The sequence below is a fragment of the Bufo gargarizans genome, chromosome 5, assembly GCF_014858855.1.
Source record: "Bufo gargarizans isolate SCDJY-AF-19 chromosome 5, ASM1485885v1, whole genome shotgun sequence".
Classification (NCBI taxonomy): domain Eukaryota; kingdom Metazoa; phylum Chordata; class Amphibia; order Anura; family Bufonidae; genus Bufo; species Bufo gargarizans.
Window position 1 is genome coordinate 332,824,265 of NC_058084.1, and position 17,564 is coordinate 332,841,828.

A 17,564-nucleotide genomic window follows, 5' to 3' on the forward strand; every position below is an offset into this window, starting at 1 on the left:
CACTGGCTGGGATCCGTCAGTTATGTAGAGGCGCTGGTCTCTACATCCACTGCCGGACTTAAATGTAAGCCAGCTTCCTTGCTGGCTTAAATTTTTAGACCATTTTTGTACGCCTAAAAGAAATGATGAATGAGGCGGGCCTGCCCACGCCATCGCCCCCTTTTTTAGACTGAAGTGGCCCTGAGATTTCTACTTGTTATCTGGAAGAGATGTATTTCTCGGGCACCTCTGTAAGGTGATCTGAATGAGATTGCTCTTGTAAGATGAATGTTTCACTAATTCTGTTCCCATGATTAACAGAGCAACTTAGTCCACAGGAGGATGCTCTAGGCTGCATCGAGTTCTTCTCACCTCCGTAGGCCATAGGCTCCTTGCTCTACCTTGGGCTGGTTTCACTCTAGGGTTTATAGACTCTACAGGCTGTTCCGGTTGGGAACAGCCTGCCAGATTTGTCACTGCCGAATGCTGTCCATCCCCATTAACTATAATGGTGCACGATGGAGATCCAGCTGAAACCTGGCAAATATGCGCGCAACTGTTTGTGTGCGGCCGATTCCCAGCATTCTACTATGTAACAGTGTGCTAGAAGACTGTGCCGGCAGTGTGAAACCAGCCTTGATCTTTAAAGGGGTTATCCATCCCCTATAATGCCCCCTCCCCTCCAATGCCTGGGCCCCTCCTATAGACGATACTTGCTCTGCGGCACCTGTCTCTCCATATCCCTGCACGGCCACTGCTGCACCTCTCGTCATGCGGATCAAAACATCTAGCATTGTGGGTGATGCTAGGGAGGCTCGTCCCCGTCATGGCCTGCTATTGGCTGCTCCCCCCGTGGCTGGATGTTTTGAGCTGGACGACGGGGAGATGCAGCGGCGGCTATGCAGGGATCCGGAGCGACGCAGGTGCCGGGGAGCAGGTTGGAATCCTTTATAGGAGGGACCCGGGCATATTTGCGTCTTAAAGGAAATGCATAAAGTGCAGTTAAAAGTGGTGCTTTTACCCACGTAACCACCCCCTTGCATATACTTCTCATACAGCACAACATAGAGTTTAGAAAAAAGACGCTACAGAATTCTTATTTCATGGAGAATATAACGAAGATGAACTATTTTGGTGGAGCTGACTAGGTCACTAGCCAAACAACTAAAAAGTCAGAGCCGTGTGAAAGAAAACGGCTAAACTGTGCACAGTCCTGAAGACGGAAGTTACCCTGAAGCCTCTACTTCTGGTTCTACTCACTGGAGTTAGACCGACTGCTGACCTGAGTTACCCTTGGAGACAGCCAGCAGGGGATGAGTACTTTGGCCCCAAGTTATTTGTCCTCCGGCTTAATATAAATAGCCCAGCTTCCAAGTCCTAAATCAAGGCAGCGCTTCTGCCAACACCTATTATCATTTAAGCAGACTGGAATGTATGCATTATTTCTGGGGCTCCGCTAGTATTTACATACAAAGATTTATGGAGCGCTTGTCAGCAAAGTAGCATTATGAAGTGGAGCCACAAACCATCCCCTGGTTACTATAACCAAGTGTGTGCAGACACGCTTGTCTGCTTCCCAAGTTTGCAGCAGCTAACTCAATAAAAGGAACGGTGTCTGTCTTAAAGCAGCAGAAGGAAATGAAGTGTCCCGTCTCAGGATTTCCTTATAGCACCCTCTCGATGCGCAATCTCGCTATATTAACCGCTGCTTTTTCAGGTCGCCGTCTCGGTAGCAGTGTAAGAATTTCCATGTCTGCAAATCAATCACCTGGTAAAGCTTGGTGCTTAGTGTTCTCAAGGATTAGACCGAGCGATATTTTTATTTTTTTTTTTTTTTTTTTTTCAGGTTTCTCTAGAAACGCTCATTCTCGATAATTGGCCAATTTGTTGACTGAGGGTACTTTCACACTAGCGTTTTTCTTTTCCAGCATAGAGTTCCGTACTATGGCACTCAATACCGGAAAATAACTGATTGGTTTTATCCCCATGCATTCTGAATGGAGAGCAATCCGTTCAGGGTGCATCAGGATGTCTTAAGTTCAGTCTTTTTGACTTTTCAGGACAGAGATGATACCGCAGCATGCTACGGTTTAATCTCCGTAGCAAAAATCAGGAACACTTGCCAGAATGCCGTATCTGGCATTTTTTTTTTCCATAGGAATGTATTAGTGCCGGATCGGGCATTCAAAATACCGCAATGCCGGATCAGTCGCAGACCGAAAAAAAATGTGGAAAAAATAAATAAATGCTGTTTTTCCAGGTGACAGCGAAAAGACAGATCCGGCATTTCAATGCATTTGTAAGTTTGATCAGGATCCTGATCAGTCTTACAAATGCCATCAGTTGGCATACACTTTGACGGATCCAGCAGGCAGTTCCAGTGACGGAACTGCCTGCGGGATTCCTCTGCCGCAAATGTAAAAGTACCCTTATTTGTGTTTTTTTTTAATCAAGATTAAAGATGACGGATTATCGGGCAGCACATCTGTGTAATCAGGAATGTGCTGCCGATAATCAATGGAACTGAATGTCGTCTGTCAGTGCTCATCCTGCCTAAATATTGGGCAGTGGAATAGGACCCTTACCAAGCAATGGACAGAATAGGGTCCGTGGCTAGGAAGGGTTTGAACGGAGCGTCAATTGTGCATGCTCCCTGTGGCACAGACAAAAACGGCCGAGTGTCAGATATCCCTTTGTAATTTGCTGGAAGCATACAAGTATGCTTATAATATTGTTCATGCTTCTCCACTATCTGGCATGACTAGTAAGAAATCGGCTCTTCTCCTCTACACAAGAGTGAGACTGTTCTCCTTGTTCTAGGCACTTAGAGGTTCTCCATCTGGGGGTGACCATGCTGAAATGTTGGTTCAAGTGTCCAGGTCACATCCTAGGCCGATGGTGGGAAGAGGCCGACATAGGCCATTCTTAGAGTCCACATTTTTATTAAACGATCGTTTTCCTAGATTCTTTATTTGGGGTTTTTTCCCGTAATCCATTCTGCATTGTGACTGAGCACGGTATGGAGCGGTCGCTAGCTTATTATTTTTATTTTTATTATTTCCTTTGTGTGTGCATATATAGCATTTTAATAAGTCCTGCCCGAGCTCAGAAATGAGTAACCTTTGGTTAACGCTGGGCTGTACCGTCTCATTATAAAATACTGCAGGTAATAAAGGACCTAACTACTCTTCTGTGAATACTAAATTCATTTTTGTAGACTCCGTGACAGCAGTTAAAATTAGAAGCTCTGCCAAATGGCCCTTTCAATAATGTTTGTGTTGCGTTCACCGTCCTCTAATATTTGCGTTGCAGAAATATCATTAGATGGTTTAACAAAGAGAAGCAGCCATGGCTAAAGCAATTATTATCCGCGTTTCATGGGACTATCGGGTTACCCTGGTTGTAAAAGCTCTTTGAAATGGGTTTTAATTAGAAGAGACAATCTTCCCTCTTTCTGTGTGCATGTTGGCTTGTGTGTTTTATTAGCACCATTTAAATTGATTAATCTAGATTAGTATTGGCTGATATCCGATAACTGCATGGAGCTAAGTATTGTGAAAGAAATCCGCACTGGTTACATATTCACCGCTACTATATTGTCAATAGAAATTAAATATCAGGGCATCGGTCTGCTACTGTCTCCACATTCACTGCTAGTACTATATAGGTTAAAGGGGTTTTCCAGGATAGGTCATCAGTATCTGATCACCCCCTGCCGATCAGCTGCTCCTCGGCCTTCTCTATACTTACCAAGCACAGGACCGTACACTGTATAGCGGTTGTACTTGGTATCGTGCTCAACTCCATATTCGCCTACGAAAACCCATGTTCTGGTAGCCTAAAGGTATTGTATATGGGCAGATTCTTTGCCCACTAGAAGGGCTGATCAGCGGTATAGCAAGGTCATTCTGCGCTTCCTTTTACAAACTTTTAGTGTAACAAACAATAATTGAAAGAATTTAAGTAAGATGTTAAAGGGGTATTCTGGTTGTGAGAAATTATCTCTTATCCATAGGATGGGTATAACTGTTATCGGTGGGGGTCCAACCACAGACACCCCCTCCAATTATGAGAGACACTTGGGGAGAGGGGGCAGAAATAAATGGAGCATCAGGTCGGGCATGTGCACTGCCGCTTCATTCATCCCTGAGCACAGTACAGCGCTCTGCCGTTCCTGGAAATCCCATAGTGGTAGTGCCACTCCATTCATTTCAGTGGGCTCCGATGGATATAAGGGATAGGTCCTCAGATCAAAAATCTCGGAAAACCTATTTAAGCAGTTGAGTGAACAGCAAATGTGTACTTATGAATCTGGCAGCTGAAGACATCTGTGTTGGTCCCACGTTCATACGTTCATTGCTGAGAAAAATAATGTTTCATTATATGCAAATGACTCTAGGAGCAACGGGGGCGTTGCCGTTACACCTAGAGGCTTAGGTCTCTCTGCAACTGCTGCGCCCTCTGCACTTTCATTGACAGGACCAGGCACTGAAAAGCGTAATAACACCTTGCCCCATCAAAGTGCAGAGGGCGCAGCAATTGTAGAGAGAGCCAATCCTCTAGGTGTAATTACCACGTCCCCGCTGCTCCTAGAGGCTCATTTTAATATATTAAAACATAATTTTTCTCGCCAATGCGTGCACAGATGAACATGGGACCAACACAGATACCTTCAGCTGCCAAGTGTACAAATGGAACAGGTCTGCCAGTTTCATAGGTACAAAATTATTTCTAGGTCTAGCTGTTGACCAGAACCCTCACCCATTAGAGCCGTGAATGTAATGTCAGTAGTGTCCCTAGTGTTCTATAAATGTAGCAGTATTCTGTGCTCCCGTTAATCTTTTTGGTTATTTATGGCCCTCTTGCAGGTCATCTTCTTAAAGGAGAGTCTACAGGATCGGAGCAGTCCTCAGAAAATGAGAAGGATGACACATCTCAAGGTTCTTCACTCGCAAATAGTGTGACATCTTCAGATTCAGAAGATGGGCCTGTCAGGAAAAGGTAGGTCAAGTTCCGCCATAGACTTGGAAGAATAATGATTGCATTAGTAGCACAGTATGTGTCCTTCTCTTCTACTGTTCTGCATAATAGGTTGGTGCTGTATGTCCTGATCATATGATATAGGATTTTAAGATTTATTATAGAAGATTATAAGATTTAACAGCCAATTCCATTACAAAAATACTTTCTATAATTCAGTGTCAGTAAAAGGCCTTGCTGCCTGCTGCTGTGCATTTGCCAACTCCTTTGGCGTAAAGTAGCGCTGATTTGACACTTGTAGTACTTCTTGTGTTGACAGGGCTTACTCCATTGTCCTGCCAGCTCAGGCTTAATCTATGGCCATGTAGATGGCTATAGGCTATCTTCAGACAGGCTGGTTTCTGGGAACTTGGGACCAAGTAAGGGCTCCATAAGCCTAGCCAAAAGCTGAATTTCGGTTTTTGCTTGTGTAACACATTGCGAGAGATTTACTAAGCTAAGTGCGCCAGACTTCTGGCTTACTTTGTGCTAAAAAATACTGGGGTACATGCTTTGTGCCATCTTATTATCTGGTTTAGACCCTTCTTGCAGCTCGGTCATTGTTTTAGGATAAAAGTGGGCAACTCTCCAGATGAGTTCTCTATGAAGAACCGATCAGTATTTACTGCCAAATCCCAATCCATTGCAACGGTTCTCCCGACCGGGCTCTATTTATCCAGCTGCAGCGGTGACATCACATCAAGAACACTTGACCACTGCAGCCAATCACTGGCCACTTTGGGTGAACCTCTGAGGCCAGTAATTGGCAGCTGGGTAGATAGCCTGGCCATGAGAACCAGAGTGGCAGCACAGGATCTTGAAGGTAAGTACTTACCCGTTCTTCATTTCAGCTTGATCTTGTTTTTGAGGATTGTCCAGTTTAATTCTGAAACTGGACAACCCCTTTAAGATGAAGCCAGTGTGTGCCAAAATTATGGAACAAATTTTTGACGAAAAGTTAGCCAAACAAAAGTGTCTAAAGAGGCATACAATTTGTCATCAGGCAGGAGCCGCTGTGATGGATTTGCATTTTTGCATCTTTAGATCTAGTGTGGTTTTACACATTAGACCGCCACAGTAAATCTGCCATGTAGAATTTTGCTAAGTATGCTGACATTTTAATAAGGAACCCCATTTTAACATTATAGGGATGTTCCCATGTTTTAAAGTGATGTTATGCTGCTTGAATTCTTTGATCGGTGGGGGTCAAAATTTGGGATGTCAACCGATTCTATGAATGATGGAGCCACTGCGCTAGTTTTCACCACACAGTGGCAGAAAGTGCAGGTAATTGCAGGTGGTCCCTTTTTAGTTCACTGCAGCGGAGGTGCTTGGGGTGCTACTGTGAAGGGAATACAGTATGGCATTAGCGCTGTGGAAGAATTCCAGAGGTCAGACCCCCATCAAAGTAATGGTGGATCCTAGTGATAAGATTTTGAAATCCAATTTTAGTTCTCTCTCTAGGCAAAAAATATTTAGAAAAAATCTGAGATTCCTTGCTGTCTTTTACTTGAGTCCAAAGTATTTTATTGTGATTCCACAAGCAGAGATGGACCTTAAATTGGTTTAATGGGACATTGATGACTGGTGTCGGAACCCTGGTAATCTGAGGCTGATGATTACCTATCTTAAAGATAGGTAATCAATTGTTCAGTCCTGAAAACTCCTATAACCAGCTCTTAAAGGGGTTGTGCAAGAATGGACGTGGGGGGTATCCAACATCCCGTTTCACATCACTACAGCCCATCACTGGCCGCGGCGGAGACTGGAACTCCTTGTGTCATGTGACCATTTGTCATGACCTAAGGAGAGCCGCAGCGGCCAGTGATTGGCTGGTCACTATGTCATACCAGAATTTTACAGCGAAGGAGCCCAGCAGGCTATGTTTAAACCAGATTTTTATTTGCCGAGTGGAGCCGCCCAGGCTGGGAGGAGAAGGAACGGGGATCCAGCACCAGGAAGCAGATAGGTAGGCTTCCCATTACAGGTCATGCCAGTCCTTGCACAACCCCTTTAATTATGTAATGATTTCTGCAGGCTATCTGCTGCTAACATAGACATTGATTATAAAGCAGATAGCATTTTTTTTTTTAGGTGAAAATAAGTCAATTGTGAAGCTCGCCTTACTGAAATAATTTGGCGTTTTTAAGTGCAGTGAATGTGTGAAAAGTATTGTTGACTGACTTTCATCGCCGTCTCTTTAAATGGTGTAATTGATGCCATGGTGGAAATCTGCAGCAGACTCTGGCTCGGGGATTGCTTTTTCAGTTGGATCAAACCTAAATGGCCAGTGAAAAGCTAATATTCATTCCTTGCCTGAAGTCTGTCTGGGGACCCCTGGCTGCTCGGGAAACGTGCCATGCTTGCGCCTTCATAGCCTTTGCCAAAGCTAATAGGGGTTAAGGTTGTAGAAAAAAAAATAATACACGTCTACACTCCGCAAGGAGATGGGGGAATATGCTGAAGATTCCTTCTGGAAATAAAACAACCTTATGTCATTAGAATATTAAGTATCAGCTCAGTGTCTAAATGATGTAGCAGCAGCAGTGTCTGAATGGAAAAGAATCTTTTACTACTGCTAATGTACTTTATGGCGTAAAGTGGCCAGAAAATAGATGGCAAATGAAGAGCAGGCAATGAATGGAATAAGAAGAGATGGATGCTGGGTAGTAATAATCCATTCTTTCACACCAGATTGGTCTCCTCACCATAGGAGGGCACAGTAGGAGATATTTATCACAAGGGACTTTTAATGTCCATCTTGCAGGAGTTTGCTTTGCTGTAATTTGTGCTAAATGTATCAAATGTCACTTAAAAGGGTATTCCCATTACAGACAATGGGGCATATCGCAAGGATATGCCCCCATTGTCTGATAGGTGCAAGTCCCACCTCTGGTACCAGCACCTACGCCGAGAAAGGAGCGGGGAAGGGGGTGGAAGGCACACTGCGCAGCCTCCCTCCATTTCTTTGCAGTTGTCGAAAATAGCCGAGCACTGGCTCGGCTATTTCTGTCGGCCCTATAGAAATGAATGGGCCTGGTGGCCGCGCAAGCGTGGCGCATTCCCGTTCACTTGTATGGGGAGAGAGCGCTTGGCGGTGGGAAACCCGGGGTCCTCCAGCCACCACTCTCCCGCACCTATCAGACAATAGGGGCATATTCTACCAATATACCCCCATTGTCTGTGATGGTGGTATACCAAGATTTATCAAATCTTAAAGGGATATCTTTAAAGGAATATTCCAGGGTTTTGTTATTGATGGCCTGTCCTCAGGATCAATATCAGTAGGGGTCTGACACCCCGTACCACAGCCGATCAGTTTCAGTGTAGCTGGTGCAGCAGAGGTCTGCACTGGGGATGCACAGCTCCGTCCATTGTATAGTGGGTTGAGATTGTTTCTGTGCTGCTAGCGCTGGATTAACCAACTCCATCCTCTACATAGTAGATGGCGCTGCGTAGATCTGGAGCTATACTGAGTGTGGGTCCTCACAAAATCCTGGATTCAGGGGCGTTGATAGGGTCTCAAGATCCGGGGCCCAAACCCCAATGCATGTGCAACACCCAATACCCCACCCCCCGCAAACACTAGCACTGAAGACCTTTTACTGTCCCTGCTATACAGCAGCACATACCTGTCAAATCCAGTGCCTCCAGGTAACGTCTGTTTTGATGGTAGATCTTCTCCATTCGGTCCGTACAACTTCTTTCAGCAGCGTCTCGTCTCTGCAGAGTGTGATACACGGGCATCTTAGGTTCCGCACTTTTCTATCATCATCCGCCAACCTCGAGTCCCAACAGTGTTATCCTGCTGCTCGCTGTGCCCCCCTAATACCCCAAAATACTATCCTAAAGAAAAATGAGTGCCCCCATAGTAATAGTGCTCCTCAGAATCCCACCAATAGTAATTCCCTTCTAGAATGCCCTCATTGGTAATACTGCCCCCTATAGTGCCCCCAACTGTGATGATGCTCTCCAAGAGTGCCCCCATTAGTAGAGCCTTCCAGTATTAATAATGCCCTCAGTAGAAATAAGGCCCCCTATTGTTCCCCCAGTGGTAATAAAGCTCCCTACAGACCATGGGTGAATAAAGGATCTCACATTTTTCACGATCTGGAAGTGCTGTGGTTTTTCTCTTTATCTATAAAAATATATATAGAGGGTTCAGTCTCTCTCTCTTATTGCCCTATTAGAAATACGCTATTTGTAATGGGGCAATGAAGGGCAAAGACTGAATTCCATCATGTGTCTGAGTGGTAGGAGGCATATGGAGGCTGCTGTGTAGTCTGTAAGCTGTGTGTGTGTATATAGTGTGTGTGTGTGTGTGTGTGTATAAATATATATATATATATATATATATATATATATATATATATATATATATATATATATATATATATATATATATATATATATATATATATATATATATATATATATAAATAAATAAATATCATACACGGTATATATAAACGCACACCAGCACTACTACTAACCCTGTCCCTGCTACACATATGACACACCTAGCCTCCGCCAGCAGACACAGTAGTCACCTGATTATTGTAGTGATCTCACTGTCTGTTGGGTCTGTATCGGCTCGGTGTGGTCCCTGGAAGAGTTAATCCCTTCCTCTGCAGGTCACAGGTCAGGAGGAGGAGAGAGCAGTGAAGCTCTGCTGAAGCTGCCGGGCCCCCGGGCCCCCTCTCTGTAACGGAGCCCTGCTCCTGTAATGATGCTGGACGCATCAGGCAGTGAAGCAGCAGAGTGAAGACTGGAGGACAGATCAGGTCATGGCCCTGAAAATTCAGCTGGTCAATAAGCAGAGCAGGGAACACAGCATATCCCTGCTTATTGACCACCCCGGTATCTTGGGCAGATGGCAGCAGCTGCCGGGGTCAGGAGGAAGGGAGCTGTGCATTTAGGTCGGAAAGGGGGCGGCAACTGCCTAGTCTGCCTATATGGGCGGTACGCCAGTGCCCTCCACCATATAGTCCCATGTAAATAACATTTATTTCCCTCCCTCCGCTATAGAGTCCCATGTAAATACCATCTCTCCAGCCCCCTCCAATATACAGTCCCACGTAAATAACATCACCCCCTCCCCAGCTGCCTTCAACATACAGTCCCATGTAAATAACCTCACCTCCTCAATATTAAGTCCCATGTAAATAACTTCCTTCCCTTCAGCCCTAACATACAGTCCTAGTTAAATAACTACAACTCCCAGCATTGTCCTGCCTCTCCCTTCACTGCCTCTCCTCATGTAGCGGACATCACCACATTCTTCCCGACTCAAATCGGGCAATTAGAATAATCCCCTGGATCACCGACCCTTCTCCAGAAATCTAATAACTATAACCTGTACTATTATTACACCCCTGAAATACATTCAGGCCCCTCTTAAACTCTTTTAGTGAATTCACCATCACCTCCTCCTCAGACAGTTAGTCTTACTGCTCTTACAGTAAAGAATCCCTTTTGCAGCTTTATTTTGATAGCTGGTATTCCTGATGGCTATTAGAAATGTTCTTGATCCCAGTTCTTTTAGTTAGTCGATAACGCTACTAATTTTTTGCAGCAAGACAAGTTGGTCCTAAATGAAAAACCTAATATTGTGTGGCCGTTGTGGGGTATCTCATAAGCTCTGTTCCTTAAAGGGGTTCTTCACTTTCATTTAACTGATGATCTATCCTCTGGATAGATCATCAGCTTCTGATCGGCCGGGGTCCGACACCCGGGACCCCCGCCGATCAGCTGTTTGAGAAGGCAGCGGCGCTCCAGCAGCGCCGCGGCCTTCTCACTGTTTACCGCCGGGCCGCCTGCCCACTGACGTCACAACTAGTATCAACTAGAGTGGGCGCGGCTAAGCTCTGTTCACTTGAATGGAGCTTAGCCGCGCCCACTCTAGTTGATACTAGTCGTGACGTCAGTGGGCGGGCGGCCCGGCGGTAAACAGTGAGAAGGCCGCGGCGCTGCTGGAGCACCGCTGCCTTCTCAAACAGCTGATCGGCGGGGGTCCCGGGTGTCGGACCCCGGCCGATCAGAAGCTGATGATCTATTCAGAGGATAGATCATCAGTTAAATGAAAGTGAAGAACCCCTTTAAAAGGGTTTTCCGGGAAAGCAGTATTGACCTATACTCAGGGTAGCTCATTAATATCTGATCACTGGGCTTGACTCCTGGCACCCTCACCGATCAGCTGTTTAAAGAGGCTGCGGCCCTCCGGTGAGCTCTGTGGCCCCCTTTATAGAAGACCAAGTACAGTGCCGTACATTGTATAGTTGCTGTGCGTGGTATTGCAGCCCAGGCCCAGTCATCTGTGTAAATAGACCATGAGACCAATGAACGTATAGTCACTGGGCTAGGAGGAGGCCCTGGTGCTCACCGAAGAGCTATGGCTACTTCAAACGGCGAGCAGGGGTGCTGGGGGTCGGAACTCCCGGAAAACACTAGTCATTCATTTATTCATTCATGTTTCTTATGTCACCATCTTATTCTGCGCACAGTACAGAAATTACCATTTTTTTTTCCCCACTGGTCCATGATGGACTTTAGTTATCCTCATCTCACACTCTACGGCCATTTTCATGGAAAGCATATTAACGTACCTCTGTTTTTTGAGTGTAGAAGGAAACCCACAGGAACATGAGGAGAACATAGACTCCGTGCACATGTTGTCCTTGGTTGGATTGGCACCCAGGACCTCCCAGTGCTGCAATAACCTGTCATTCCAGAAGATGTTTGAGCAGTGTGCGGTGGCTTTGACAGCAGCACAGAGCTTGTTTTGTGTGAAGAAATCCCTTTTCCTTCTGTGAACCGCCGTGTGATTATTTTGCGCTCACGCTGGCTTTCGTTTCAGACTGAGTTGGCAGAATTGAAAGTTTCAGTGGCTTCTGTATTAATAATTACATAATAGAACAGATTCTGCAGAGGAAAGAGAATATATTTTTTTGAATGTTAGCGGTTAGGCTACTTTCACACTGGTGTTTTGGCTTTCTGTTTGTGAGATCCATATCAGGGCTCTCACAAGCGGTCCAAAACGGATCAGTTTTGCCCTTAATGCATTCTGAATGGATAAGGGTCCACTCAGAATGCATCAGTTTGCCTCCGTTCTGCCTCCATTCAGCTTTGGAGGCGGACACCAAAACGCTGCTTGCAGCGTTTTGGTGTCCGTCTGACGAAACTGAGCCAAACGGATCCGCCCTGACACACAGTGTAGGTAAATGGGGACGGATCAGTTTTCACTGACGCAATATGGCCGGATAGAAAACTGATCCGTCCCCATTGACTTTCAATGGTGTTCAAGACGGATCTGTTTTGGCTATGTTAAAGATAATACAAACGGATCCGTTCTGAATGGATGCATGCGGTTGTATTATATGAACGGATGCATTTGTGCAGATCCATGACTGATCCGCACCAAACGCGAATGTGAAAGTAGCTTTATCCGACAGGATGGGTGATGCGTACGATCACTCCCCTGTGTGAATGTAGCAGTGGTGTACATGCACTCGGCGATCTGTCAGTCTCCTAGACAGTGGTGGAGTGGTGACCTCACATGTGCTCCACTCTATTCACAGAGATTCGGGGCCTCCCGTTCTCATGATTGTGGGGGTCTCAGCGATCAAGCATTATTAACCTATCCTGTGAACAGGCCAGCAAAGAAAGGATTACAACATTTAGAACCTGTCCCCAAAATGGACACCCAACACAAACAAACATAATGGTGTGAAGTGTACTTCAGTGGTTTGTTGAGAAAGCTTCTTGGGGTGAATTTACCATGAGGGGTAATATATGTCCGTTTGCAAGAGCCTGCATGGGTAGAATATGCCCCTGCTGTCTGACCTGCGCCTATTTTTAGAATGGAGACCGCAAAGTGAAGGAGGATGCACCGCGCCACCCTTCCTTTGTTTCTATGGGACTGCCGAAATGCTCAGCTATTTCCTTCAGCCCCATAGAAGTAAATGGAGCGCTGCTTGTTCTTGACCGGTGTGCTTCCCATTCATTTCAATGGAACTTCTGAAAATAGGTGAGCGCGCTGCTCGGCTATTTACAGCACTCCCATAGAAATTAATAGATGGCAGGCTCGCATGTGCGGCATGCCCTCCTTGGCGTTGGGGCACCATTCTAAAGATAGGTGCGCCGATCAGCTGTTTAACCACTTCAGCCCCGCTAGCTAAAACCCCCTTCATGACCAGGCCACTTTTTACACTTCTGCACTACACTACTTTCACCGTTTATCGCTCGGTCATGCAACTTACCACCCAAATGAATTTTACCTCCTTTTCTTCTCACTAATAGAGCTTTCATTTGGTGGTATTTCATTGCTGCTGACATTTTTACTTTTTTTGTTATTAATCGAAATTTAACGATTTTTTTGCAAACAAATGACATTTTTCACTTTTAGCTGTAAAATTTTGCAAAAAAACGACATCCATATATAAATTTTTCGCTAAATTTTATTGTTCTACATGTCTTTGATAAAAAAAAAAAAATGTTTGGGCAAAGAAAAAATGGTTTGGGTAAAAGTTATAGCGTTTTTGGCAAAAGACAACTTTTCCAATTTTTTTTATACAAAGTTGGCATTTGACCAAGATATTTTTCTCACCCAGCATGGGTTTATGTAAAATGACACCCCAAAACACATTCCCCAACTTCTCCTGAGTACGGCGATACCAGATGTGTGACACTTTTTTTGCAGCCAAGGTGGGCAAAGGGGCACATATTCCAAAGTGCACCTTTCGGATTTCGCAGGCCATTTTTTACACATTTTGATTGCAAAGTTCTTCTCACACATTTGGGCCCCTAAATTGCCAGGGCAGTATAACTACCCCACAAGTGACCCCATTTTGGAAAGAAGACACCCCAAGGTATTCCATGAGGGGCATGGCGAGTTCCTAGAATTTTTTATTTTTTGTCGCAAGTTAGTGGAATATGAGACTTTGTAAGGAAAAAAGAAAAAAAAAAGAAAAAACATAATTTTCCGCTAACTTGTGACAAAAAATAAAAAATTCTAGGAACTCGCCGTGCCCCTCACGGAATACCCCTCACGAAAAACAAACAAAAAAATATATATATTTCCGCTAACTTGGGCCAAAAAAATGTCTGAATGGAGCCTTACAGGGGGGTGATCAATGACAGGGGGGTGATCACCCATATACACTCCCTGATCACCCCCTGTCATTGATCACCCCCCTGTAAGGCTCCATTCAGACGTCCGTATGATTTTTACGGATCCATGGATCGGATCCGCAAAACACATGCGGACGTCTGAATGGAGCCTTACAGGGGGGTGATCAGGGAGTGTATATGGGTGATCACCCCCCTGTAAGGCTCCATTCAGACGTCCGAATGATTTTTATGGATCCATGGATCGGATCCGCAAAACACATGCGGACGTCTGAATGGAGCCTTACAGGGGGGTGATCAATGACAGGGGGTGATCAGGGAGTGTATATGGGTGATCACCCCCCTGTCATTGATCACCCCCCTGTAAGGCTCCATTCAGACGTCCGAATGATTTTTACGGATCCATGGATACATGGATCGGATCCGCAAAACACATGCGGACGTCTGAATGGAGCCTTATAGGGGGGTGATCAATGACAGGGGGGTGATCAATGACAGGGGGGTGATCAGGGAGTTTATATGGGGTGATCATGGGTTCATAAGGGGTTAATAAGTGACGGGGGGGGGGGTGTAGTGTAGTGTGGTGTTTGGTGCGACTTTACTGAGCTACCTGTGTCCTCAAACATGGGGACCACCAGAGGACCAGGTAGCAGGTATATTAGACGCTGTTATCAAAACAGCGTCTAATATACCTGTTAGGGGTTAAAAAAAATCACATCTCCAGCCTGCGAGCGATCGCCGCTGGCAGGCTGGAGATCCACTCGCTTACCTTCCGTTCCTGTGAGCGCGCGCGCCTGCGTGCGCGCGTTCACAGGAAATCTCGGGCATCGCGAGATGACGCGCCGATGCGTCCAGGAGGAGTAAATCGACCACCTCCCGGACGCATCGGTGCGTTAGGCGGTCGGGAGGTGGTTAAAGGAGTTGTGGCGCATGTGTGAGCTCTGCGTTTTCTTCAGAGTTTAACTATACGCTGTCTTCCTTTTTAGAACCGGTGCACTGCAATTACAACTGTCCGTCCCATTCAAGTGAATGAGAAGGTCATTTGTGATTACAACGCACCGCCATACAAGGGAGACTGTGTGCAGGTAAATGGCAAAGAGGATGCAGTCACAACTCTCTCCAACAGATGATTGGTGGGGTGGCCGGAGGATGGGTCATCAATATTACACCACTACACAACCCTTTTCATACCTAGCACTTTTGTCTAGAAATACCACTACAGTTTCCTATGCCAGCCCCCTACTACAGTGAGTGTATATAGTGTGATCTCATGAGCTTCTCCTTCACCTGATCTATGTTCTCTGTAGACCAGGAGCCCAGAGAACGAGGTCTGCTTCTTGTACATGTCAAGCAGCATGAACACGTTGTCATCGGGACAGCCTTGAGGGCCTGTTCAGTGTTAGGTCACAACTTTCAAAGTTAAGAGTTTGCTGGCGACCTGTCAGCTGCTAAAAATTCATGAAAGTCTCCAGGCTTCAGCCACCAGCACGTCAAATGTTGTTTAAAAATGACTCGCAGGCCCGAAAATAGAACCACACCAATGTCTTCAGAACCGACGAGTGATTCAGACCCAAATGTGATAAAACATTGAATCTGATATTGTAATTGGTTACTAGTGGTACATAAAAACACCAAATTCCTGTTGCTTGCATGTAAGCAGAATACAAACTACTGTAAATGGTAACCTGAATTCTGCTGACAGATTTTACAGGTCGAGGGGGGGGGAGGGGGGGGGGGGGGGGTGGGAGGGAGGGATGGATGTAAATTCCCAGTAGCTTCCTTTCTTTATTATTGCAGAGCTTCTGCCATGAACTGAAAAACTTCAGAATATGTTAATGAATTACTGATTATGCAATTTCCTAATGATTTACCTTGGTTTTACAGCACTTGAGAGAGCCCTAGTATAATTAGGGTCTTACCTTTATAGGGCGGCCCCCACTGATGTCATTGCACTCCCCCCCTGTTGATTTTGGCGTCTTATATTCTAATTAGCCGACTTGGTTATACTAGGCTGAGACTGGAGCGGTTCTCTTCTCCCTGGCTGTGAGCGCATCCAATTAGAGTGCACCGCTCATAGCCAGGGAGAAGCGGACGGAAAAAGTGTGATGACATCAGTGGGGGCCACCCTATAAGGTAAGACCCTAATTAGACTAGGGTTAGACAGATGAAAGGTCTTTAATTGGTGGGGGGACGCCTTCTGATCAGGCGACTGCCAGGTACTGCAACTAGTAAAGTTTCAGTACCAGGCGCAGCCACACTCGTATGTATGGGTGCTGTGGCAGGTTCACCAAGGGTGAACTTCAGGGTACATACACACGACCGTATGTATTTTGCAGTCCCCAAAATACGGATGAAGCTAGCGTGACGTCCATTATTTTTTATTTATTTTTGCGGACCCATTGACGTCGGTGGGTCCGTGGTCCTCATATGTCACCAAGAATAGGACATGTTCTAGATGGGGCACACAGCGTATTTTAACATATAATGCCTGCAGATCTGTAGCATGTGTAATAGTGGAATGTTAAAAATCCTAAGCTACTCCGTCACATGTGAACAAGACCTTATTCCAAAGATTGGTTCAAGAGTATATGAGGATTTGGAATGAATGCTGTTGAAATTTGCCATCTCTAGCTTTAACAATGAAGTCTATGGAAGATTTGCAGCTAAGGTCTCCTGCCTGCTTGCAGATTTTATCTCAAACCAATGTGCTTCAAGCGAAATGAGGGAAAACCACCATTTTCTGTTGAGGCATATCAAATGCATCACTCTGGGACTCGAGTAAAAATTAAATCATAGATTGTTATTCTATGCTCCGACTGTCATTGTGTAACTGACCTCATGCCTCCGACCCATGTGTTTTAGATTTATGTTTGCATTGAATGTGTATCAGTTGCTCTGGGCTCAAATACACGTTAAGGCCATATGCATAACGGATAGGTCGTGTGCAATGTCCTGAATATTGATCTGATAATGTTCTTCTTGTTCTTCAGGCCAAGGCTGCAAGCACAAAGAAAATTTGCCCAATCCCAGCCAAACAGTCCGAGCACAACCCCCATTAAAATTGTGGAGCCATTGCTACCCCCTCCAGTAACTCAAATATCTGACCTCTCCAAGCGCAAGCCCAAGACGGAGGACTTCCTCACATTTTTGTGTCTTCGAGGTAAGGTTGGACATAATATCTTGTTGATTGAACATTTCAGGATGTGGTGTTTCTTTTTGTCGGATTGTAAACTCCGGTTTGGGTACATGTGTAATATCTAACCTAGCTGAAGTTTATGGGGTCTCATTTTAGGTCTTCATAGAATCATCTGCACTGTACGAACAATGCTCTAGGCCTTGTAGTCACCTGTCTACTGAAATGTAGAGGTGAATTACAAATTAGGATTGTTTTGTCTGCAATTTGCTCCATGGCTTTCTCTATATTCTATTAAAGGCTTTAT

General features: G+C 45.3%; 1 protein-coding gene across 1 annotated transcript in view; it reads left to right on the top strand.

The window, feature by feature from the left end:
* JARID2 (jumonji and AT-rich interaction domain containing 2) overlaps positions 1 to 17,564 on the top strand; it is a 142,589-nt gene that overhangs the window by 57,830 nt on the left and 67,195 nt on the right. The window contains exons 3-4 of the mRNA XM_044292834.1: positions 4,848 to 4,980; positions 17,115 to 17,284. Of these exons, the coding sequence (XP_044148769.1) occupies positions 4,848 to 4,980; positions 17,115 to 17,284 (303 nt within the window). The remainder of the gene's footprint in view (positions 1 to 4,847; positions 4,981 to 17,114; positions 17,285 to 17,564) is intronic.